General features: G+C 53.2%; 1 protein-coding gene across 3 annotated transcripts in view; it reads left to right on the top strand.

The window, feature by feature from the left end:
- The window catches only part of NRBP2 (nuclear receptor binding protein 2), a 55,459-nt gene that overhangs the window by 24,627 nt on the left and 6,806 nt on the right, over positions 1–24,026 (top strand). For 2 of the 3 annotated variants that reach the window (XM_039527403.1, XM_039527402.1), the window contains exons 7-15: positions 491–514; positions 6,120–6,203; positions 6,464–6,519; positions 10,390–10,485; positions 15,937–16,069; positions 16,290–16,392; positions 16,577–16,627; positions 17,168–17,303; positions 22,653–22,706. In XM_039527403.1, coding sequence (XP_039383337.1) covers positions 491–514; positions 6,120–6,203; positions 6,464–6,519; positions 10,390–10,485; positions 15,937–16,069; positions 16,290–16,392; positions 16,577–16,627; positions 17,168–17,303; positions 22,653–22,706 — 737 coding nt within the window. Of the gene's footprint in view, positions 1–490; positions 515–6,119; positions 6,204–6,463; positions 6,520–10,389; positions 10,486–15,936; positions 16,070–16,289; positions 16,393–16,576; positions 16,628–17,167; positions 17,304–17,678; positions 17,774–22,652; positions 22,707–24,026 lie in introns of those variants that run through there. The other variant, XM_039527404.1, reaches the window with a different exon arrangement.

Consider the following 24,026-nt stretch of genomic DNA (forward strand, 5'->3'; position numbering starts at 1 on the left):
TGGCTGGCTGGCTCTGGCCTGGGTGGGTGAGGGGAGTGACCTGCAGGCAGGGTGGGTGGCTGGCTCTGGCCCGGGTGGGTGAGGGAGGTGACCTGCAGGCAGGGTGGCTGGCTGGCTCTGGCCCGGGTGGGTGAGGGAGGTGTCCCTCAGGCAGCTGGGTGGCTGGCTGGCTCTGGCCCGGGTGGGTGAGGGGGGGTGTCCGTCAGGCAGCTGGGGGTGTGGCTGGCTGGCTCTGGCCTGGGTGGGTGAGGGGAGTGACCTGCAGGCAGGGTGGGTGGCTGGCACTGGCCTGGGCAGGTGAGGGGGGGTGTCTGTCAGGCAGCTGGGGGTGTGGCTGGCAGGCTGTGGCCTGGGCGGGTGAGGGGGGTGACCTGCAGGCATCTGGGTGCATCACTGAATGCTGTGGTTTGGAGATAACATCTCCCTTCCGCCTGTCTCCCTCCCGCCATCTCTCTGCTGTTCCTGGTCTGGTCCTGCTCCCGCCCTGCAGTCTGGCACAGGGTATTTGCAAATGGTGAGTGTCTCCCCTATCATCTCTCCTAGCCTGTCCATCCCTTCAGCTTTAGATCCTGAGTGTCCCTCTCCTGACCCCACGGTGGGGCATGTTGGATTACTCTCAAGGGCCAGAAGAGTTAGAGGTGTTTATGAACTTTTTCACTGCCCAACATGAAAATAGTGATATTCAGGTTCGGGGGAGGAGTTCTACGGAGACTTTGGTTTTACTCGGCTCCTTGCCAAACACCCCAAAGTGTTCATTCTAAAGCTGAACGTTTATTTGATCAAACACAAGAAAGAACAAGAAATTTAAACAAGCATTTCATATTGAAGCTGAAATTGAGTGATAATGCAAAACAATCAAAAAGTCTCTCTCCTTTTGGGAGTAAAATATCAGAGCATCTTATTTCCAGAATAATCTTTCCTTGATGAAAAGGAGGGGCTAACTTTACTCTGTCCTGATGTGGGAAGGGTATGCACTTCCCCTGTTTCTAACAGACAGACTGATATAAGTTGGAGGAGAGGTAGGAAAGGGAGGTTGTGGAAGCTTCTTTGCGGGAGGTTTTTTGTGTCTGCAATAGCTTAAACCCAACAAATGCAGCACTGTGGGAGGGGGTTAGACTGGATGACCCTTGCGGTTCCTTCTAACCCTAGGGTTCTATATGATTCTATGATAGCAAAGGCGGGGTGGGGGGGATCCGGCTTTTGTTGATGTCTGTGGAACAGAGGCCGGCTGGTCAGCCATGGGTGGACCACAGAGCCTGGTGCTTGGACCCTGGGTCCCACTCCAGTCAGAAAGGTCATTTGGTTGGGTCTTTTCTCCCTAGCCAGGGCAGGCTGGTGGGCAGGTCATCGTGGCTTTCAGGGGCTGGTGAGCTGCTGAGAGAGGGAGATGGGATGTGTGGGGGGGGAGCAGAAAGTCACCTGATAGGAAGGGAACCGAGCAGGAGCTCTCGTGCCTTTGGGTGCTGGCAATTGGGTGTCCCCCAAGGGGGCTGAGCATGGGCGTCATGGAGCCCTGATGACGTTCAGACCTCACAGTGAAAAACAAAGTTCCTAGAACCAGAGCAAGGCCTGGTGGCCTCCCCTGCGGAAGGACGCCTTTCAGGCTGCTCTGTCCATCTGGGCTGGGCTCAGGGAAGGTGAGCTGAGACTAGGGTTACCCTACGTCCAGGGGTTCCCAGACACCACCTCTCTTTGGATCCTCCGTCCTCTGGCTGGGTGGATTTTTCAGGTAAAAGACAATGTCTGGGGTTTTTGCAAGCAGACGTTGCAGCTCAGAAAGAGCCGTTCCAGGGGCGGCTCTAGCTTTTTTGCCGCTCCAAGCATGGCAGACAGGCTGCCTTCGGCGGCTTGCCTGCGGGAGGTCCACGGTCCCGCGGATCGGCGGCTTGCCTGTGGGACGTCTGCTGGTCCCGCAGCTTCGGTGTACCCGCCACTGAATTGCTGCTGAATCCACGGGACTGGCGAACCTCCTGCAGGCAAGCCGCCGAAAGCAGCCTGACTGCCGCCCTCGCAGGGACTGGCAGGGCACCCCCGCGGCTTGCTGACCCAGGCACGCGCTTGGAGTGCTGGTGCCTGGAGCTGCTGCTTGCCGTCTCCATACCCCAATTGGTCCCTCCCCTGCAGCCGCATCTGCCAGATCCCACCCAGGCCCAGTCCAGCCCTGGAGAGGGGGAAAGGCCCGAAGGGAGGCACTGACTGATGAGCTGGTGCTGCGTCCCGGGCCTGTGCCAGCCGCCCTGCCACCATGACAGGGAATGACACTGCCCTCAACCTCGAGAGTGAAGCCCCAGGTACCCCTTCAGCATCCCCCAGGTACCCCCTCCCACACACCCCCAAATACTCCCTCCCAGTACACACACCCCTCCAGCCCCCCCCAATACTCCCACCAGCATCCCCCAGGTACCCCCTCCAACCCTCCCAAATATCCCCTTCTAGTACACACATACCCTTCCAGCACCCCCCAAATAACCCCTCTGACACTCCCCAAATACTCCCTCCCAGTACACACACACACCCCTCCAGCACCCCCAAATACCCCCTCCGGCACCCTGGCAAATGCCCCCTCCCAGTATACACAGCCCTCGGTTCCCTCCCCCCCATGGCTTTTTGGGAACCTGAACTATAGAAACCCTAGGTGAGATAAAATGAACTGGGATACAAGGTGGGATGAGAGATGAGGTGTTTTTTGTTTTTTTTTTTCAAAATCTCCTTTTAAGAACCCCCCCCCCAAAAAAGGGCAAAAGGGGGCAGCATAGCCCATCCCCTCATTATTTTGTCCACCAATTAGGCCTAATATCCACCACACCAATTTTGGTTCATCAATTTCTGGCTCCACATCCTCTGTTGTTAGCAAGCATGATTTCAACAGCCATTGAATCATATCAGTGGGTCCTTTTTGCTTGGACTAATCCAGTTTCTCTTGCACTTGTTCATATCATTCATTTGCTGAAAACAACTTGACTTGTTTTCCATGGTTAACTTCCAAGTTGACAAAAAGTGAGGGGTGTGACATTCCCCTCTGGTGTTATCCGGACCGGTGATCTGCTAGGTCACTTCAATCCTTGACTCTGGGAGCCAGCCTGACCCTGCTCTGCTGTGAGAACCCCACTCCTGGGCTGTTCACGCACAGCCTCTGCCATGGAAGCTGCTCCCAGCTACTTGCAAGCGAATGACACTAGCCAATATCTTTGGTCCCAGATACAACCCTAGGAACCTCCGTCTTGTAGTGTCCAGTTAATGCCTGTTGGACACTGCAAGCTTATATGAGTTCGTCAATTTAATAAAGAAATTGATATGTACCAGGCTTGTTGTTCCCAAGGGGAGTCTCTGCCACACTTCAAACCAAACGCACTGCTTCAGGTAGAATAAACAAACAGATTTATTAACTATAAAGATAAATTTTAAGTGATTATAAGTCAAAGCACAAGAAGTCAGATTTGGTCAAATGAAATAAAAGCAAAACACATTCTAAGCTGATCACAACACTTTCAATGTCCTTACAAACTTAGATGCTTCTCACCACAGGCTGGCTGGTGCTCTTCACCCAGGCTCTCCCCTTTGATCAGTGCTTTGAAGTTTCTAGTGTAGACATAGGCTGAGTCTCTCCAAGCAAGGTTGAGCAATTCCCCTGTTGTGGCCTCATGCAGGTGAGTCATTACATTGTAGCTCCCTTGCTGGACAACAGCTTCCACTCCACCATCAACCTCAGCCTGGACCAATCCACATGGGAGAGCCACTTCCTAGACACCACGGTACAAATAAGTGACGGTCACATTAACACCACCCTATACCGAAAACCCAACGACCACTATGCCTACCTTCATGCCTCCAGCTTCCATCCCGGGCACACCACACGATCCATCGTCTACACCCAAGCGCTGAGGTACAGCCGCATTTGCTCCAACCTCAAAGACAGAGAACAACACCTATAAGTTCTTCATCAAGCATTCTCAAAACTGCGATACCCCCATGAGGAAATAAGGAAACAAATTAACAGAGCCAGACATGTACCCAGAAGCCTCCTGCTGCAAGATAAGCCCAAGAAAGAAACCAACAGAACTCCACTGGCCATCACCTACAGTCCTCAGCTTAAACCTCTCCAACGCATCATCAGCGATCTACAATCCATCCTGGACAACGATCCCTTGCTTTCACAGGCCTTGGGTGGCAGGCCAGTCCTTGCCCACAGACAACCCGCCAACCTGAAGCATATTCTCACCAGCAACCACACACCGCACCATAGTAACTCTAACTCAGGAACCAATCCCTGCAACAAACCTCGATGCCAACTCTGCCCACATATCTACACCAGCAACACCATCACAGGACCTAACCAGATCAGCCACACCATCACCGGTTCATTCACCTGCACGTCCACCAATGTAATATATGCCAGCAATGCCCCTCTGCTATGTACATCGGCCAAATGGGACAGTCCCTATGTAACAGGATAAATGGACACAAGTCAGATATTAGGAATGGCAATATACAAAAACCTGTAGGAGAACACTTCAACCTCCCTGGACACAAAATAGCAGATTTAAAGGTAGCCATCCTACAGCAAAAAAACTTCAGGAAAGAGAAACTGCTGAGCTTCAGAGTAGTATCTGTGTTAGTCTGTATCCGCAAAAAGAATAGGAGTACTTGTGGCACCTTAGAGACTAACAAATTTATTGTAGCATAAACTTCCATGGGCTACAGCTCACTTCATCGGATGCATGTAGTGGAAAATACAGAAGGAAGATATATATATATACAGGGAATATGAAACAATGGGGGAGGGATAGCTCAGTGGTTTGCACATTGACCTGCTAAGCCCAGAGTTGTGAGTTCAATCCTTGAGGGGGCCACTTAGGGATCTGGGGCAAAAATCAGTACTTGGTCCTGCTAGTGAAGGCAGGGGGCTGGACTCAATGACCTTTCAGGGTCCCTTCCAGTTCTAGGAGATAGGATATCTCCATTAATCAATTTATTATTTAATTTATTAGCATATACATTATAAGGAGAGTGATCAGTTAAGGTGAGCTGTTGTCAGCAGGAGAGAAAATAGTGGTAATGAAAATGGCCCATTTCCAGCACTTGACAAGGAGATATAAGGAACTGTATTTGATACCATCAGCTCAGGATTGACCAAAGACTGTGAATAGCTTGCCAACTACAAAAGCAGTTTCTCCTCCCTTGGTGTTCACACCTTAACTGCTAGAAGAGGGCCTCATCCTCCCTGATTGAACTAACCTCGTTATCTGTAGCCTGATTCTTGCCTGCATATTTATACCTTCCTCTGGAAATTTCCACTACATTCATCTGACAAAGTGAGTATTCACCCACGAAAGCTTATACTCCAATACATCTGTTAGTCTATAAGGTGCCACAGGACTCTTTGTCACTTTTTGCTGGACAATGGGTGTTGATGGTTGTTTGACACCCCGCCCAAGTGTTGGCTACTTTCCTTGGTGTTGCCTCTGGGGAGCTAATATTTGGCTGATTCCCCCAACTTACAGCATGTTCTAGTGACAACCATACTACACAATTCTCATAACTTCATATGTGTTAATGATATACATATATGGATGGAGAACTGACTTTCAGCAGATCATAACCTTTCCCCTGATACCTTACAAGGCATGCTTTATATGTAAGATCAGGACTATATGAAAATGAGGAATATGGGGGTGACAGCATGCTCCTCTAAGGATAGAATGTCACAGTGGGTTATTGTGACATTTTATGAACTGGCACGCACCTTTTGCATTTGATCTTACAATTGGGATTAAGTGTTTAGTTCCATTAAGCACAACAGACACTAGGGGCCTGTGCTGATACTGTGTGGAAGGATATCTTTGAAGGCCTTTGGGGAAGAGCTTCCTCCCTGTGAGAGCTGGTTTTCCTGTCAGGGACCTTTCTGCCCCTGCAGATACAGGAGAGGAATCTCTCTAAGGGAGCAGGAGCCGTGGGGGCTCTGACTACCTGGGAGCTGGGCAGGCTGCAGTTCGGAGAAAATGCAGAGATCCCTGCAGTCTCCTGTTCTCTCTCTGGATCTAGGTCTTTGAACACAGCCTGGGGGACAAGCTGTGGGCTAGGGGGTTTCTGACTCTGAATGCTCTGTCCCCCTCATGCAGCCATCCCTGACGATCTCCGAAGCCCCATCAGGATTGAGAGAGAGGAGCAGCGCAACTTGCATTTCTTCCCCCCGGAGTATGGTTGTAAGTTCGGCTCCCTCCTGCGGTGGGAGGGCAGAGGGGTGGCATAGAGTAGGTAGTGGGGAGGGGCATGGGGCAGGTGTGTAGGGCGGAAAAGGGGGCCATGGGGCAGATGCATGGGGGAGGTGTGAATGGGAAAGATGCGGGGGGCATGGTGATGCATAGGGCAGAGTGGGGTATGTGTGTGGCATAGGGCAGGTCTGCATTGGGGTGTTCCCAGTGTTGGTGGTGGCTTGGAACACCAGTCTGGTTTGGTTTTGCAGATGTAGCTGACGGGACAGCTGTGGACATTTTCTCCTTTGGAATGTGCGCCCTGGAGGTAGGAGCCAGGAGACCCCACTACAGATTCCAGGAACTCCCGAAGGGTTGTCTCCCTTGGGGCTTGGGGCAGGGTGAATTCATTCCCCTGACCCTGCAGGAGCAAGGGGATCTCAGCTCAGCCAAGGAGCTCCCTGCCGAATGGAGTCTGGGTGCCCTCCACTTCCCCCTGTGAGGGCAGCTCTAGGCCCTCTCTTCGCCGATGAAGGCTCTGTGGACCTGCCGTCCCCCGTTGCTGTGATGGAGGCTCCGCTCCTGGGGTGACCATTTCTTCCTGCCCCAGCTACCCTCCCTGGGGAGCGGTGGGAGAACTGGCTCCACCCACTCCCAGAATGAGAAGCCTCCCTCAGCCATCTCTGTCCAGACCGGCCCTGCCTGGCCTGAGGGCACGGTTGATACTGGTCTTACCCCTCAGGCCTGTAACACACACGGGTGTGAGGTTTCCCTTGGCCAGTGGGAGAAGCTGCTCACAAGGGGGACTTGCACTGCTGCCCTCCCCAGGGGATGTGTCCAGGGAGTGACTATGCCCTGCTGCCTGTCCTGGTGAGCTCGGGGCCCCAGGGAGCAGGGCTGCCAGTCCCTCTCTCTGCAGCCCCATCCCCTATCACCAGCCCCTCTGGGCAGGACCCACAGGCCAGCTTCAGGAACGGACTGAGTACCTGATCCTCCACACAATGGGGTGAAGCGAGGCCCTGGAGCCCTGAGTGGAAATAGTATCAGAGGGGAAGTATCCACAAAAACAACAAGGAGTCCGGTGGCACCTTGATTTACAAACAGATTTATTTGGGCATAAGCTTTTGTGGCTACAAAACCCACTTCTTCAGATGCATGGAGTGAAAATTACAGATGCAGGCAGTATATACTGACACATGAAGAGACGGGAGTTACCCTATAAGTGGAGAACCAGTGCTGACAAGGCCAATTCAATCAGGGTGGATGTGGTCCACTCCCAATAATTGATGAGGAGGTGTCAATACCAAGAGAGGGAAAATTGCTTTTGTAGTGAGCCAGCCACTCCCAGTCCTTATTCAAGCCCAAATTAATGGTGTTAAGTTTGCAAATGAATTTTAGCTCTGCAGTTTCTCTTTGAAGTCTGTTTTTGAAGATTTTTGTTGAATGGCTACTTTTAAATCTGTTATTGAATGTCCAGGGAGATTGAAGTGTTCTCCTACTGGCTTTTGTATGTTACCATTCCTGACGTCTGATTTGTGTCCATTTATTCTTTTGCGTAGAGACTGTCTGGTTTGGCCAATGTACATGGCAGAGGGGCATTGCTGGCACGTGATGGCATATATCACGTTGGTAGATGTGCAGGTGTACGAGCCCCTGATGGTGTGGCTGATGTGATTGGGTCCTCTGATGGTGTCGCTAAAATAGATATGGGGACAGAGTAGGCAACGAGGTTTGTTACAAGGATTGGTTCCAGGGTTAGTGTTTCTGTGGTGTGGTGTGTAGTTGCTGGTGAGTATTTGCTTCATGTTGGAGGGCTGTCTTGTTTTCCAGGATAGGTTGTAGATTGTTGATGATGTGCTGGAGAGATTTTAGCTGAGGGCTGTACGTGATGGGCACTGGTGTTATTTTCCTTGTTGGGCCTGTTCTGTAGTAGGTGACTTCTGGGTACCCGTCTTGCTCTGTCAGTCTGTTTCCTCACTTCCCCAGGTGGGTATTGTAGTTTTAAGAATGCTTGATAAAGATCTTGTAGGTGTTTGTCTCTGTCTGAGGGATTGGAGCAAATTCGGTTGTATCTTAGGGCTTGGCTGTAGACAATGGATCGTGTGACGTGTCCTGGATGAAGGCTGGAGGCATGTAGGTAAGTATAGTGGTCAGTAGGTTTCTGGTATAGGGTGGTGTTTATGTGACTATCACTTATTTGCACTGTAGTGTCCGGGAAGTGGATCTCTTGTGCGGACTGGTCCAGCCTGAGGTTGATGGTGGGGTGGAAATGGTTGAAATCCAGGTGGAATTCCTCAAGGGCCTCCTTCCCGTGGGTCCAAATGATGAAGATGTCATTAATGTAGCGCAAGTAGAGGAGGGGCACTGGGGGATGAGAGCTGAGGAAGCCATGGGTGGCAGGTTTGTAGAAATTTTGGTGGTGCCCAGAACCCGCCCCCCCAAACTTCGCCCCCTACCTGCCTAAGGCTCTGTGAGGGGGGTTGGATGGGGAGAGGAGGTCTGGGGTGCAGGTCCTGGGCTGGGGATTAGGGTGCAGGAGGGGTGCAGGGTGAAGGCTCTGGGATGGAGTTTGGGTGCTGGGTGCAGGCTCCGGGCTGGGGAAGGGGGTGGGTGTGCAGGAGGGAGTGAGAGGTGAAGGCTCTGGGATGGAGTTTGAGGGTGGGAGGGGGTGCAAAGGGAGGGGGTGCAAAGGGAGAGGGTGCAGGCTTTGGGAGGGAGTTTGGGGGCAGGAGCAGGTGTGTGGGAAGGGGGACTGCACGCTTTGGGAGGGAGTTTGGGGATAGGAGGGGGAGCAGGGGTGAGGGCCGTGGGGATGAGGATGAGGGGGCTCAGGGCTGGGGCAGAGGATTAGGGTGTGTGGGGATGAGGGCTCTGGCTGGGGCTGAGGATGAGGGGTTCATGATGCAGGAGGGAGCTCAGGACTGGGGCAGAGGATTAGGGTGCGGGGGGATGAGGGCTGGAGATGAGGGATTTGGGGCGTTGGAGAGGCTCAGGGCTAGGGTGGAAGGGCAGGGTAAGGGTAGCCTGCCCTGCCATTAGCAGATGGGGGGCACTAGGTCCCTGGGGCAGCAGACAGCAGTTGCTGCCGGGAGCGGGGCTCCTCATAGGAATGTGCTACATGGGCAGCACAAGCAGGCACGGGAGAGGCGTGTGCAGATTTCTTCCAGGCAGGGAAGCGGCGGGGCAAGGGGGAGACCCACGGGGGCTGGGGCCCGCTCCAGGCGGGGCCGGGGGAGAGACCCAGCTCCAAATATTGGTGGAGCAGAGCCCCCAGCCCTGAATATTGCTGGAGCTCGGCCACCACAAAAGAATATAACCCGCTGCCTATGGAGGAAGTATTGTTCTAAGTCAGCCATAAAAATGTTGGCATACTGTGGGGCCAGGCGGTACCCATAGCAGTGCCGCTGACTTGAAGGTATAAGTTGTCCCCAAATCTGAAATAGTTGTGGGTGAGGACAAAGTCACAAAGCTCAGCCACCCGGTGTGCCGTGGCCTCATCAGGGATACTGTTCCTGACAGCTTGTAGTCCATCCTCGTGTGGAATATTGGTGTAAAGAGCTTCTGCATCCAGGGTGGCCAGGATGGTGTTTTCAGGAAGATCACCGATGCATTGTAGTTTCCTCAGGAAGTCGATGGTGTCTCGAAGATAGCTAGGAGTGCTGGTAGCATAGGGTCTGAGGCGAGAGTCCAAATAGATAATCCTGCCATTAGGGTGCCAATGCCAGAGATGATGGGGCATCCAGGGTTTCCAGGTTTATGGATCTTGGGTAGCAGATAGAATACTCCTGGTCAGGGCTCTAGCGGTGTGTCTGTAGATTTGTTCCTGTGCTATAGCAGGGAGTTTCTTGAGCAGATGGTCCAGTTTCTTTTGGTATTCTTCAGTGGGATCGGAGGATAGTGGCCTGTAGAATGTGGTGTTGGAGAGTTGCCTGGCAGCCTCCTGTTCATAATCCGACCTGTTCATTATGACTACAGCTTGTGTGGCGCTAGGGGGAACCCAGACGTCCAGACTGAGAGACTGTCACTGGCCTGGCCTGACACCTGTTCCCGTCCCACCAGAGGGGCACCAGAGCACCGTCCCCCTGCCCAGGGAGTGTCTGAGTTGGAGCTCCCTAGTGAGAGCAGAGGGGCTGCGGCTTGGCCAGCCTCGCTGGGGCCCTGTGCTGGGGCTGGGGCTAAGCTCTGATCTCCCCTGCAGATGGCGGTGCTGGAGATCCAGTCCAATGGGGACAGCCGAGTCTCAGAGGAGGCGATTGCTCGGGCAAGGCACTCCTTGGATGATCCCAACATGCGGGTGAGCGAGGCGGGCCGAGCCCCGCCAGGAAACACCAAGGACATTGCAAAGAGGCCTAGCCACAACGCCCCACCTGCTGATGGGCTCAGGGCTCCCCCCAGTCACCTGTTATGGGGCTTGGGGCTCCCCCCACCTCAACTTCCTTGTCAAGCTCTGCAGGGCTTCAGAATCCCCCCCACGCCCTCGCAGTCCTAATCTCTCTCTCGGGAACTACGGGGCTCCCAATCCCCACTCCAGTCTCCTTCTCAGGGTCCATGGGGCTCCAGGTCCCCCCATTGGCCCAATCTCCCTCCAGCCCAACCCTCTGAATGGAGGGAGATTATATCTAGAGTCCCCAAGCTCTGTGGGGCAGGTCCTGGAGGCTAGTAGAGAGATGCTGGAGACCAACTTTAGGCTGCTAGGTAAAAGATTAAAGTCCAGGACCTGAAATGCTTCCAATTCCACGCACAGGGCCATTAGACAGGCAGAACTACAGGGTCTCAATGCACGGATGAGACATTGGTGCAGGGAGGAGGGTTTTAGGTTTATTAGGAACTGGGGAACGTTTTGGGAAAGGAGGAGCCTATACAGGAAGGATGGGCTCCACGTAAACCAAAATGGAACCAGATTGCTGGCACGTAACATTAAAAAGGTTGTAGAGGATGTTTTAAATTAAGGACAGGAGGAAAGCCGACAGGTGCAGAGGAGCACGCGGTTCGAGCAGAGACATCTCTTAGGGATGAGTTGATCAAAGGGGAAACTCTGTATCCTAGTAAAGAGTATAGGAAAGAAGTTGGTAAAGTCCAGGTAGGAGCTTGTGAGGAACAGTCAAAACTACAAGTGTCCCATTTAAATGTAACACATGAATATTGACAAAATAGATACATCCTAGAAGTCTAAATACTAAGATGGGTGAACTAAAGTGACTGGCATTAAATGAGAAGATTGCAGAAACTTGGTGGAATGAAGATAATCAATGGGAAATAGAATCGTAGGACTGGAAGGGACCTTGAGAGGTCATCTAGTCCAGTCTCCCACACTCATGGCAGGATTAAGTATTATCTAGACCAGGGGTCCCCAACCCCCGGTCCGGCTGGTACCGTCCGTCGGCCTGGCCCTTAGACCGGGCCGCGAACCCCCCCCTACATCAAGCGGCCTGTCTCGGGCGCAGGCCACTGGCGCCCGGCCCCGCCCCGCCGCGGTGAGGGGCGGGCTGGCGGGCCCGGCAGCCCTCAGCTGCCTCGCCGCGGGCCGCCAGCCCCCCCGCCCCCACCCCGCGCTCTGGGCGCGGGAGGCTCGGCTCCGCCGGAGCGCCGCTGCAGCTGGGCTGCGGCGGGCAGGCTCGCGGGAGCGGGGGAGGGGGAGGGAGGGGGGGGGGGGGGGGGGGGGGGGGGGGCAGGGGGGGGGGGGGACAGTCAGGGCACAGAGAAGGGGAGAGGGGGGGGGGGGGGGGGGGGGGAATGGGGGGTGGGTGGGGGGGTGTGGGTGGGGTTGGGTCAGGACTCAGAGGGGGGGGGGAGGGGGAAGGGGGGGGGGGGGACAGGGAGGGGGGGGGGGTCGCGTGGTGGGGGGGGGGGGGGGGGGGGCGTGGGCCGAGGGGGGGGGTCGGGGGGGGGAGGGGCGGGGGGGGGGAGGGGGGGGGGGGGGAGGGGGGGGGGGGGGGGGGCTAAGGGGCATTTATGGTCAGTTTATTATTTATTTATATATATTATCAATAATAATAATAATATAAAATAAATATAAAAAATAAATGTAAAAAAATCCATGATGCGCAACCATCCCCAAAACCATCCCTTTTTTCCCTAAACTTTTTTTTTTGGCCAAAAAGGTTGGGGGTTGCGATCTAGACCATCCCTGCAAGGTGTTTGTCTTACCTGCTTTTAAAAACCTCCCATGATGGAGATTCCATAACCTCCCTAGGCAATTTATTCCAGTGCTTAACTACCCTGATAGGAAGTTTTTCCTAATGTCCAACCTAAACCGCCCTTGCTGCAATTTAAGCCCATTGCTTCTTGTCCTAGCCTCAGAGGTTAAGGCGAACAATTTTTTCTCCCTCCTCCATATACCAACCTTTTATGTACTTGAAAACTGTTATCGTGTCCCTTCTCTGTCTTCTCTTCTCCAGACTAAACAAACCCAGTTTTTTCAATCTTCCCTCATAGGTCATGTTTTCTAGCCTTGTGATCATTTTTGTTGCTCTTCTCTGTACTTTTTCCAATTTGGCCACACCTTTCCTGAAATGTGGTGCCCAGAACTGGACACAATACTCCAGTTGAGCGCGGTAATACCAGGATACAAAATATACAGGAATGACAGAGTAGGTTGCGCTGGTGGAGGCATTGCACTATATGTGAAAGAAAGCATGGAGTCAAATTAGTAAAAATCTGTAATGAATCAAATTGTACCATAGAATCTCTATGGATAGAAATTCCATGTTTGAATAATAAGAGTATAGCAGAAGGAATATACTACTGATCACGTGGCCAGGATGGTGAGGGTGATTGTAAAATGCTCAGGGAGATCAAAAAGGCTACCAAGGGAAAAAATGCAATAACAATAATAATAATAAAATACCCTCAAATTGATTGGGTACATGTCACCTCAGGATGGGATGCAAAGATAAAATGTCTAGACAGCATAAATGACTACTTCTTGAAGCAGCTTGTCCTGGAACACACAAGGGGAGAGACAATTCTTGATTTAATCCTAAATAGATCAAAGATCTGGTCCAAGGGGTGAATATAGCTGAACTGCTTGGTTATAGCAACCATAACATAATTCAATTTAACATCCTTGGGGGCTGGGGGAAATGCCAAAGAAACCCACTGCAGTAGCATTAACTTCAAAAAGGAGAACTACACAATAATGAGGAGGCTTGTTACATGGAAATTAAAAGGAAGAGTCACAAGGGTGAAATGCCTGCAAACTGCATGGCGATTATTTAAAACACATAATAGAAGCTCAAACTAAATGTGAACCCTAAATAAAAACAGGAAGAGAACCAAAAAATACCACCATGACTGAACAGCAGTGTAAAATAGGCAGTTAGAGGCAAGAATGCATCCTTTAAAAATTATGTCAAATCCTAGTGAGTAAAATGGAAAGGAGCAGAAACTCTGTCAAGTCAGGTATAAAAGTATACTAAAGCAGGCCAAGAAAGAATTTGAAGAGCAACTAGCCAAGGACACAAAAACTAACAGCAATTTTTTAAAAATACATCAGAAGCAGGAAGCCTGCCTAACAGTCAGTGGAGCCACTGGACAATTGAGGAGCTAAAGGTGCACTCAGAAAAGATAAGGCCATTGTGGAGAAGCTAGGTGAATTCTCTTCATTGGTCTTCACTGCAGAGGATATGGGGGAGATCCCCACACCTGAGCCATTCTTTTTAGGTGGCCAATCTGAGGAAGTGTCCCAGACTGCGGTCTCAATAGAAGAGGTGTAGGAACAAATTAACTTATTATTGTTTAATTTATCATCAGGACCAGATGGTATTCACCCAACATGCACTGCTACAGACTAGGGACCGAATGGCTGGGCAGCAGTTCTGCAGAAAAGGTCCTAGGGGTTACAGTGGACGAGAAGCTGGATATGAGTCGACAGTGTGCCCTTGTTGCCAAGAAGGCTAATGGCATTTTGGGCTGTATAAGTAGGGGCATTGCCAGCAGATCGAGGGATGTGATCATTCCCCTCTATTCAACATTGGTGAGGCCTCATCTGGAGTAGTGGGTCCAGTTTTGGGACCCACACTACAAGAAGGATGTGGAAAAATTGGAAAGAGTCCAGCGGAGGGAAACAAAAATGATTAGGGGGCTGGAGCACATGACTTCTGAGGAGAGGCTGAGGGAACTGGGATTGTTTAGTCCGCAGAAGAGAGGAATGAGCAAGGAGTCATGGGACAAGAGGGAAGGTCCTCTCATGGATTAGTAACGGGTTGAAAGATAGGAAACAAGGGAGGAATGAACGGTTAGTTTTCAAAATAGAGAGAGGTAAATAGCAGAGTGCCCCAAGGATCTATACTGGGACCGGTGCTGTTCAACATATTCATAAATGATTTGGAAAAAGGGGGTGAACAATGAGGTGGGAAAATTTGCGGATCATACAAAACTACTCAAGATAGTTAAGTCCAAATCTGACTGTGAAGAGTTACAAAGGAATCTCACAAAAGGAATACTCAGGGACTGGGCAACAAAATGGCAGATGAAATTCAATGTTGATAGGTGCAAAGTAATGCACACTGGAAAACATAATCCCAACTATACATATAAAATGATGAGGTCTAAATTAGCTGTTACACCTCAAGAAAGATCTTGGAATCAGTGTGGATAATTCTCTGAAAACATCCACTCAATGTGCAGCGGCAGCCAAAAAAGCGAACAGAATGTTGGGAATCATTAAGAAAAGGATCGATAAAATAAGACAGAAAATATCATGCCACTATATAAATCCATGGTACGCCCACACCTTGAATACTGCGTGCAGTTCTGGTTGCCCCATCTCAAGAAAGATATATTAGAATGGGAAAAAATGCAGAGAAGGGCAATGAAAATGATAGGGGTATGAAACAACTTCTACAGAAGGAGAGAGTAAAAAGACTGGGACTTCCATTTTAAAAAGGAGACAATTAACAGGGGATATGATAGAGTTCTATAAATCATGAATAAGGAAGTGTCATTTACGCCTTCACATAACACAAGAACCAGGGGTCATCCAATGAAATGAACAGGCAGCAGGTTTAAACCAAAGTAAGTATTTCTTCACACAAGACACAGTCAAGCTGTGGAACTCTTTGCCAGAGAATGTTGTGAAGGCCAAGACAATAACCGAGTTCAAAAAAGAACGAGATAAGTTTATGGAGGGTAGGTCCATCGATGGCTAATAGCCAGGCTGGGCAGGGATGCAACAACCCTATGCTCTGGGTGTGTCTAAACCTCCAACTGCCGGAAGCATCTAGCACTGGCCATTATCAGAGACAGGATACTGGGCTAGTTGGACTGTTGGGGGGGTGTCTAACAGCCCATCAGAATCAGCACCTGAGAGCCTTTCCTGAGCGCAGAGGAAAGGCTCTCAGGTGCTGATTCTGATGGGCTGTTAGACACGCCCCCCGCGCCCCGCAATTCTTTTTCCAGTCTCCTTGCTGAATTTCCCCTGCATCCTCCATGCTCACATTGCTCAGCAGCGTTAGGAGCCAGCGCTCCTGGCAGCCCAGCCTCATGCTGCAACGGGACCCCCAGGAACATTGTCCCCTTAAAGTGGTACCATGAATTCCACGATCATTGCACCGAAGTCTGTGCACTCTGCAGTGCCCTCTGGTGATGCTGCCCATTGGCATGAGGCTACTGGAGCCCTCACAGTATGGGCACTCATTGCCTCTCCTGGGCGTGAGCAGGAGACGGGCGGCTGTGGTGGGGCTGCAATGGGGGGAGGTCTCTGCAGTGCCGCAGGCTCATCCCCCCCCCCCCTTTTGCCTCTCAGGACTTCATTCTGGGGTGCCTGCTCCTCAACCCGGACAAGCGGCCGACAGCCCATAACCTGCTCTTCCACCAGGTGCTCTTTGAGGTCCACTCCCTCAAACTGCTGGCAGCGCACTGCTTCATCAACAACCAGTGTGAGTGGGGACTCTCAGCCACAGCACCCTGGCACTAGACTGGGCCTTGAGCAGGGCTGTACCAGAGGCAGCCACCCAAATCCCTGCCCCAGCGTAGCTGAGGGCATGGAGAGGCTCTCTGGGCCCCTCCTCGGGGAAAGGGGAGGCTCAGGCCCCTACCTGCGGGGAGAGTTTGTGCAGAGCTCCCACCTGACAGGTTCTTCTCTTGGCTTTGCTGTAGACCTGATGCCGGAGAACGTGGTGGAGGAGAAGACGAAGGGGCTGGACCTGAACATGGTGATGGCGGAGATCCGGCGAGAGGGGCGGCCCGCAGTGCAGTGGAGGTGAGACCCCTGGGAAGGGGGATCTTGGGGAGCCCCAGCAGGGAAACCCTGCAACCTCCACGCCCAGCAAAGATGGCTTGGTGCTCCCAGTATCACTGCCCCACCTCTCCCCCAGCCCCCCTCGCTGCCCCTCCTTGCCCCACTGTCCTCCTCAGTAACCTCTCCCCTCCTGTTTCTCTTCCAGATACTCGGAAGTCTCCTTCCTGGAGCTTGACAAGTTCCTGGAGGATGTCAGGTGAGCCGGGGTTGGGTGGTGTCCCACGGATCCCTCAGCCAGGCCTGTTCAGAAGCTCCATGCATGGCTAACATGCTGCCAGTGAGGCTCCAGCAGACAGGGCCTCAGCCCATCCGCTCCAGAGACCTGAGCTCAGGCTCGCTAGTGCAAGCACCAGTGGAGTGGCTGGTTTTGTTCAGACAGTGCCTCGTCCCTGGGCTGCGTGGAGCTGCCAGTGTCATGAACACTGCAGGGAAGCCTTTGCAGAAATGTTTCCTTTCTGCTGAGTGGTTTCTGGGTCAGTTCCTGATTTGTCCCCCTCCCCATGGGGGCCGTTCTGTCCACAGCCCCTGAACCACGCGGGCCCCCTAGGCAGCCATGTCTGGAGTTGGGGGGAAGGGCTTGTGCCCTGCTGCCTCCCCCACATCAACAGGGCCCAGCTTCTCCTCCTCCTGGAGCACAGCTCCCCCGGGCCATGACCCTTCCCTCGCCCCTGGCTAGCTGGGCCTGGGCCTGGGCCTGGGCATGGCTGGTTCCGCCTGACCGGTGTCTCTGTGGCAGGAATGGGATCTATCCCCTGATGAACTTCGCTGCCACCAGGCCCCAGCTGCTCCCGCGTGCGCTCTCCCAGCCTCAGGAGGACCCCCAGAAAGCCAAGACCCCCACCCCGGAGCCCTTCGATGTGGAGACGAGGAAGGTAAGGGCGAAAGTGGGACCATTTCAAATGCCACCCTGGGGACAGCACCCCTGCTGGAACTAGGCAGACAGTGCCCTTCTCTGCTGCACTCTTGCCCTGTGGACTCCCCTCCCACGGGTCTGGCACTGCCCCCAGCCCCGCTGGGAGTCCTTCCGCAGGCACAAGAGAGACGTTTCCAGTGCCCACAGTGAGTGCTGTGAGCTCCCCACTTGGGATCGAGTTAATGCACTTTGTTCTCAGCCTTGACCTGTCAGAGCAGCCAGGCTGGGCTGGGGCGGGTCTCTGGTGCATTTCCCAGTAGGTCCATGGACAGCACTAAAGCCCAGTGCATGATGGGAGGCAGGGATTGATTATTCTTTGATCCTGACATTACAGTGAGACCCCAGCTGAGATCAGGCTCCAGTTCTGTTGGGTGCTGCACAGAGAGGGAGAGAAATCCCTGCCCCACACTGCTTGCGCTCTGGTGGAAGGTACAGTCTTGCCAACTGGGCAGAGCAAAGAATTGAAGGGAGAAGGGGAGTGGGGCAAGCATGACTGGACGCACGGTTACAGACACTCTCTGTATTACTCCTATCTATTCTTTGTATTATGGTAGCTCTAGATGTGGGTGTGGTAGAAATATATAACGGAGACAGTCCCTGCCCCAGAACACTTACAGTCCAGGTGTAGGACTGGAGACAGTAGGTGGATATAACAGGCAGAGGAGGCACAAGGAAACAGTGAGACTATACAGGTCAGGATGAAAAGCAGAGGTCACAGCACACCAGCTGCCTAAGCAGTGCTGAGGTTTGTGTGGACCTGGCAGCAGGGGGTGTTAAGGAGGGATTTGAAAGAGGACAATGAGGTGGCTTTGCAGAGTGTTTCGGGGAGCTTCTCCCTTGCACAGGGGGGTGCAATGAGAGATGGCTTGTGGGGAAATGTCTAAAATGGGCAATCAAGACTGGCATCATTTCCTGAATGAATGAAGGAGTGGACATGTCTATGGTACATGAAGAAAGATGGGGCAAGCAGAGATAGGTCGTCAAAGGCTCTACAGCAGGGGTGGGCAAACTTTTTGTCCTGAGGGCCACATCTAGGTATGGAAATTGTATGGCAGGCCATGAATGCTCACAAAACTGGAGGTTGGAGTGTGGGAATGGGTGAGGGCTCTGGCTGGGGAAGCGGGCTCTGGGGTGGAGCCAGAAATGAGGAGTTCAGGATATGGGAGGGGGCTCCGGGCTGGGGCAGTGGGTTGGGGTGCAGGGGTGGGGGTTAGGGCTCTGGTTGGGGGTGTAGGCTCTGGGATGGGGTTGGGGGTGCAGGAGGGTGCTCCTGGCTGGGACCGAGGGGTTCGGAGGGCAGGAGGGGGATCCGGGCTGGGGCCGGAAGTTGGGGCGTGGGAGGGATCAGGGGTGTAGGCTCCAGGCGGAGCTTACCTCAAGCAGCTCCTGGAAGCAGCAGCATGGCCCCCTCTTCGGCTCCTATGCGGAGGTGCGGCCAGGCGGCTCTGCGCGCTGCTCCTTCCGCAGGTGCCCAGCCAATGGGAGCTGCGAAGGCAGTGCTTGGGGCGGGGCCGGGGGCAGTGTGTGGAACCCCCTACGCGTAGGAGCCAGAGAGGGGACATGATACTGCTTCCAGGAACCACATGGAGCCATGGCATGCACAGAGTGGGGCAAGCCCCGGACCCCGCTCCCCGGCAGGAACTTGAGGGCCAGATTAGAATATCTGAAGGGCCAGATGCAGCCTCCGAGCTGTAGTTTGCCCACCGCTGCTCTACAGTGAAGGCACCTAGTGTATGTCTTTGAAGTGGAAGAGGTGCTAGTGGAGGGACACAAAGGGGGGAATCAAAATGAGAAGCCAGGAAGAAGACTTCTGTGCTTATTGTTTGTAAAGCCATATTGCCTACGAGCCCGTGAACAGCGCTAGGCACTGCACACTGACCAGAAAGACAGCCCTGCCTCAAAGAGCTGACAATCTAAGTAACTGTGTTTTTAAGGGCTATAGGTGAATCTAAATGGCATTTGTCAAGGCCAGAGACGATGAGGTTGCTGTAGCAGGTATGTGAGATGATGAGGGCCTGGATGAGAGGTTTAGCTGTGTGGACAGAGATTAAAGGGCACCTCCTCCTTTCATATGCAGAGTTCAACCACCAGGTGATAGCCAATAGCCTCTGTATCGAGGGAGGCTAGACATTGTAAACCAGACTCCAGACGTCAAGCGAGGCACCCTTCTACCACAGGTTATTGTCTGCGATGCTGCCCCAAGGTTACAGCATGGGGAGGAAACCAGGCCAGGCCAATTCATGGTCCGGTCTGGACCTTTGCTCTGACCCAGTATGGCCGTTCTTATGGCTGTGGCAACTGTGGATGAGCCAGAGAGTAGTCTACTGAGCCTGGTCCAGTGTCTATGGACAAGGAGGCAGGTTCACTAATGGATTACTGAATTTCTTTAGGCCCGGCCTACACTAGGAAATTAGGCCAGTATAACTGTTGCTGAGGGATGTGAAAAATCGACACTCCTGAGTGATGCAGTTAAACCGACCTACCTCCTGGTGTAGACAGCGCAAGGTCAACAGGAGAATTCTGCCGTCAGCCTAGCTACCTACAGTCCCTTGGCATAGCTGGTGTCTACACTGAAGCGCTACAGCCGCGCAGCTGCACCACTGCTGTGTTGCATGTGTAGACAAGCCCCTAGGGAGTTAGACTCTTTCCCACTGGTGCTTCCATTGTGTGAGAACATTGTGTGGCAGCATGGACCATCCATGCATGCGAAAGGGCCAGTAGCGCTCTTGTCCCGGAATGCATGAACTGCCACAGCAAAGTGGGTCAAAGAGAAGAGCCATCATGTCACACCCCAGTCAGCAGAAGTGAGATTCCGCCCTGAGTACAAGCTGATGCTGAACGTTGTTTCCTATCTGAGAATGGGGCATTGGGCAGCTGGAAAGCATGGATCATAATGGTGTTTTGCAGAAAGAAGTGGCAGGATTAGAACCCGGCCTGGATGTGAGGATCTAGAGGGAGGGCTGAGTGGAAGGTGACACCCATATTACAGACTTGAGTGGCAGGGAGGATGGAGGTGTTGTCTACAGTGATTGAGAAAGGAGGTAGGAGAGGCTGGGGAGGGGAAAGATTAAGAGCTTGGAACAATTTGCAAGTGGTGAGTCAATCAGAGTTTTAGGGCCTAAATAACTGCTGCTTTCACTAGGCGCTGGTTTCCTCCGGGTCCCAGGGGTGCTCAACCCCCTGCTCCGCCCCAGGTCCCACCCCACCCAACCCCTTCCCCCAGGCCTCCACCCCGCCTCACCTCTTCCTGGCCCCGGCCCTGCCCCCTCCACCCCTTCCCAACCCCCCAGCCCTGCTCTGTCCCAGGCCCCACCCAGCCCCTTCCCTCCAAGCCCCCTCTCCACTCCGCCTCTTCCCACCCCCACGCCGCCTTCCCCAAATCCCCATCCCCACTCTTCCCCCACTCCACCTCTTCCTGCCCAGTTCCACCCCTCCCCCAAGCACACCCCATTCCCGCTCCTTCCCCTCCCTCCCAGCGCCTCCTGCATGCCATGGAACAGTTGATCTGTGGCGGGCAGGGAGCACTGGGAGGGAGGGGGAGGAGTGGAGGCACTGGGGGTGTGGGAACTTGGCTGCTGGTGGGTGCTAAGCACCCACTATTTTTTTCCCGTGGGTACTCCAGGGCTGCAGCACCCACAGAGTCTGCGCCTGTAGCTGCTTTATAACAATCCGGAGGGGACAAATGTGCCAGTGTCTCCGTGTTGTCAGATACTGTATCATTGTCCCCCTCTCCCCTCAACCTCTGGGGACCACTGGGACTGTGGGCTCCTTGGCCAGGCCCACGGCCATGACTGTGTGTGTTTGTGCAGGGCACAGCTCAGTAGGGTCCTGGCCCCGACTGGGGGCCGCTTGTGCTGCCTTACTAACAATTAGAACATGAGACATTAATGATCTCAGATGTGCCGCCTGCCACCAGCACCAGCATTTCAAAACTGGATTTTCAGAACTGGAGTGAAGTCCATATTTGAGTGCTTGGCTAACCCGGTGCTGGCAGAGAATGGGGGCAAGGGCGCTCATCAGGCAGGAGGAGACGGCATCAGTGAGACAGCTGCAGGGGCTAATGGATGAAGGAGGAAAGAAACTGCCTGGCTGGAGACAGGAGGGTTAGAGGCTGTGGGTGGTGGGGAGGGAGGTCTTGTCAGGTGATGTGACTCTGTGTTTTTTAAATGTTTGCAGGATCCTACTCGGTTCAGTGGGGTCAGCAAAGCAAACAAGTATCAGGGTGCAGAAGGAATGTGCTAGGGATGTGCTAGTGCCATTCTGTACATAGATGGGACCCTGCGCCCCATGCTGGTTGCCCTAGCTCAGACAGGGCCCGACCGGAATTGAGGGGGCTCAGAGACAGGGGATGGGGATGACTGGGGCTGAGGAGACCCCTGGCTAGGAGAGCCAGGGGCCTGGGGCTCTGTGGTTTGGAGAGGGGCCATGATGGACGGGTACAGAATAAATGCTGAGGTTCACCAGGTGTCAGCCAGGCCAGGAGCATCGCAGGATCAGGAAGCTGCAGGCAAAGTATATGGCCACGAACACCCAGAGTTGTAATATTAAAACGTAACCAAGAATTTGGGAAGGGCTGTAACCCCTCCTGCTTCGCGGGGGAGCCAACCCCTAACAAACGGGGATAGGAGGAGATTTTCCTTGAGGGGAAGGTTACTCCATAGAATCATAGAGTCTCAGGGTTGGAAGGGACCTCAGGAGGTATCTAGTCCAACCCCCTGCTCAAAGCAGGCCCAAACCCAACTAAATCATCCCAGCCAGGGCTTTGTCAAGCCTGACCTTAAAAACCTCTAAGGAAGGAGATTCCACCACCTCCCTAGGGAACCCATCCCAGTGCTTCACCACCCTAGAAAAAAAGGTCATCAAGTCCAGCCCCCTGCCTTCACTAGGCAGGACCAAGTACTGATTTTTGCCCCAGATCCCTAAATGGCCCCCTCAAGGATTGAACTCACAATCCTGGGTTTAGCAGGCCAATGCTCAAACCACTGAGCTATCCCTCCCCTGTTGGGATAACTGTCCCCTACACAGTGTTCTGGCACCTTCCTCTTAATCAGCTCGTGCTGCCCCTGGCAGGGACAGGTACTGGTTCAGATGGACCCTGGGCTGGCCCAGTCTGGCAATTCCAATGCGACAGAAATGGGGGAGGGAATGGGAGAAGGTTTTAGGTGGCATATAGGCAGCTGGGGTTGTGGGATGTAAGTTGGAGTGGGGAAGTCAAGCTGCTTGGCCAGGGATATGGCAGAGCTGAGGAGGGGAGAGCGCATATGTCCCGTGCTGCTCCCATGCTGATGTTTGTCTTGGTCTCTCCTAGGTGGTGCAGATGCAGTGTAGCATGGAGATGAATGAAGAGAAGGCCCAGTGGCATGTAAGTGATGAGCCCAGCAGAGCTCACAGCACTGGGCCAGTACCAGAGCATGACCCTGTCGGTCTGTCCTTCCCCTTTTCCCTCAAACAAAGGTTGGTAGGACATTTGTTACATGGCAGGCAGGGGCCCACTGTGTGGGGTGCTGCAGAAACAGAGTCCCAGCTAGCGAGTTCCAGCAGGGTGCCCCAAAGAGCTCCCTGGTTTTAGGAAGACAGCTGGGCCGGTGATCCAGGATAAGCGGCATGGAAGAAAGCAGAGACATATGGGGGTGGCGCTGGCACTGTTGGTGGGGCAATGCGATAAGAGCAGTGAAAGCTGATTACCAGTCTCCTAACGAGCAAAACGAGGTGATCCCAGTAGTAACCATCAGCAAAGCAGACTTCTGTCCCCAGTAACATACAACACTTGAAGATAGTGGAGCCAGGAGCAAGGAGCAGCACTGGAGGATTAAATCAGGCCAGGCAAACCTGACTGCCGCATTGGCTAGAATTAGTCAGTGGGGCAGGGACTGTCCTGCTGTGTGTGGGCAGCGCTGCTAGGACAGGATCAGCAGTAACAAGAACACAGCAGAGTCCATCTAGAAGTTAGTACAGCAGCTCCTCAATCTGCGTCAGGGTCAAACTCCAGGGTCTCACATGTTGGCCTGTGCTTCCTCCAAGACCTGCTGTTACACCCTGTGCCCTGCCCGCTGCCTCTCACTCTTGACCCTGAGAATTCATTACACCACACCCTGTGCTTAGAGAAGACCCCTCTTCTGTGCATCCGGTGCCAGCTCAGCACCTTCAGTGCCTTCCCCAAGATTCACTGCTGTCACATAGGTTGTGTCTAGATGAGCAGGTTGCACTGGTTTAACTCACAGCAATTTGTAAACCAATGTAGTTAAACTGGTGCAAGCCCCTGGGTGGCCGCTCTTGGGAGCTGAAGAGAAACTGAAGTATGTTGCTCTTAAATCAAAATAAGTGCCCACATCAGGGTTAGCATCGGTTTAGCTAAATCAGCTTAAAATCACACCTTCAGTTAAACCAGTGCTGCTTTCTTGTGTAGACAAGCCTGAACCCAAACCCCAGATCTGAACCCTGCCAAGCTGGGCCAGCTCTGAGTTTAGTGGGTGGCTCCTTTCCTATAATGGGGCAAACCCAAACATGATTTGCAAACTCATGAACTATGGGAGGGGATCAAAATCCACAGACCTGTGTCTCTTTCTGTTGCTTCTCTCCTGTCTGTGGCCTCCCACACCTGGTCCTTGCAGCCTCCTGGTGTTTCTCCAAAGTTGACTGTAAGCTCCTTAGGGGTAGGGCCCTTGCCGCCATAAGAACAGCC

Source organism: Mauremys reevesii, linkage group 2 (genome assembly GCF_016161935.1).
Source record: "Mauremys reevesii isolate NIE-2019 linkage group 2, ASM1616193v1, whole genome shotgun sequence".
Classification (NCBI taxonomy): domain Eukaryota; kingdom Metazoa; phylum Chordata; order Testudines; family Geoemydidae; genus Mauremys; species Mauremys reevesii.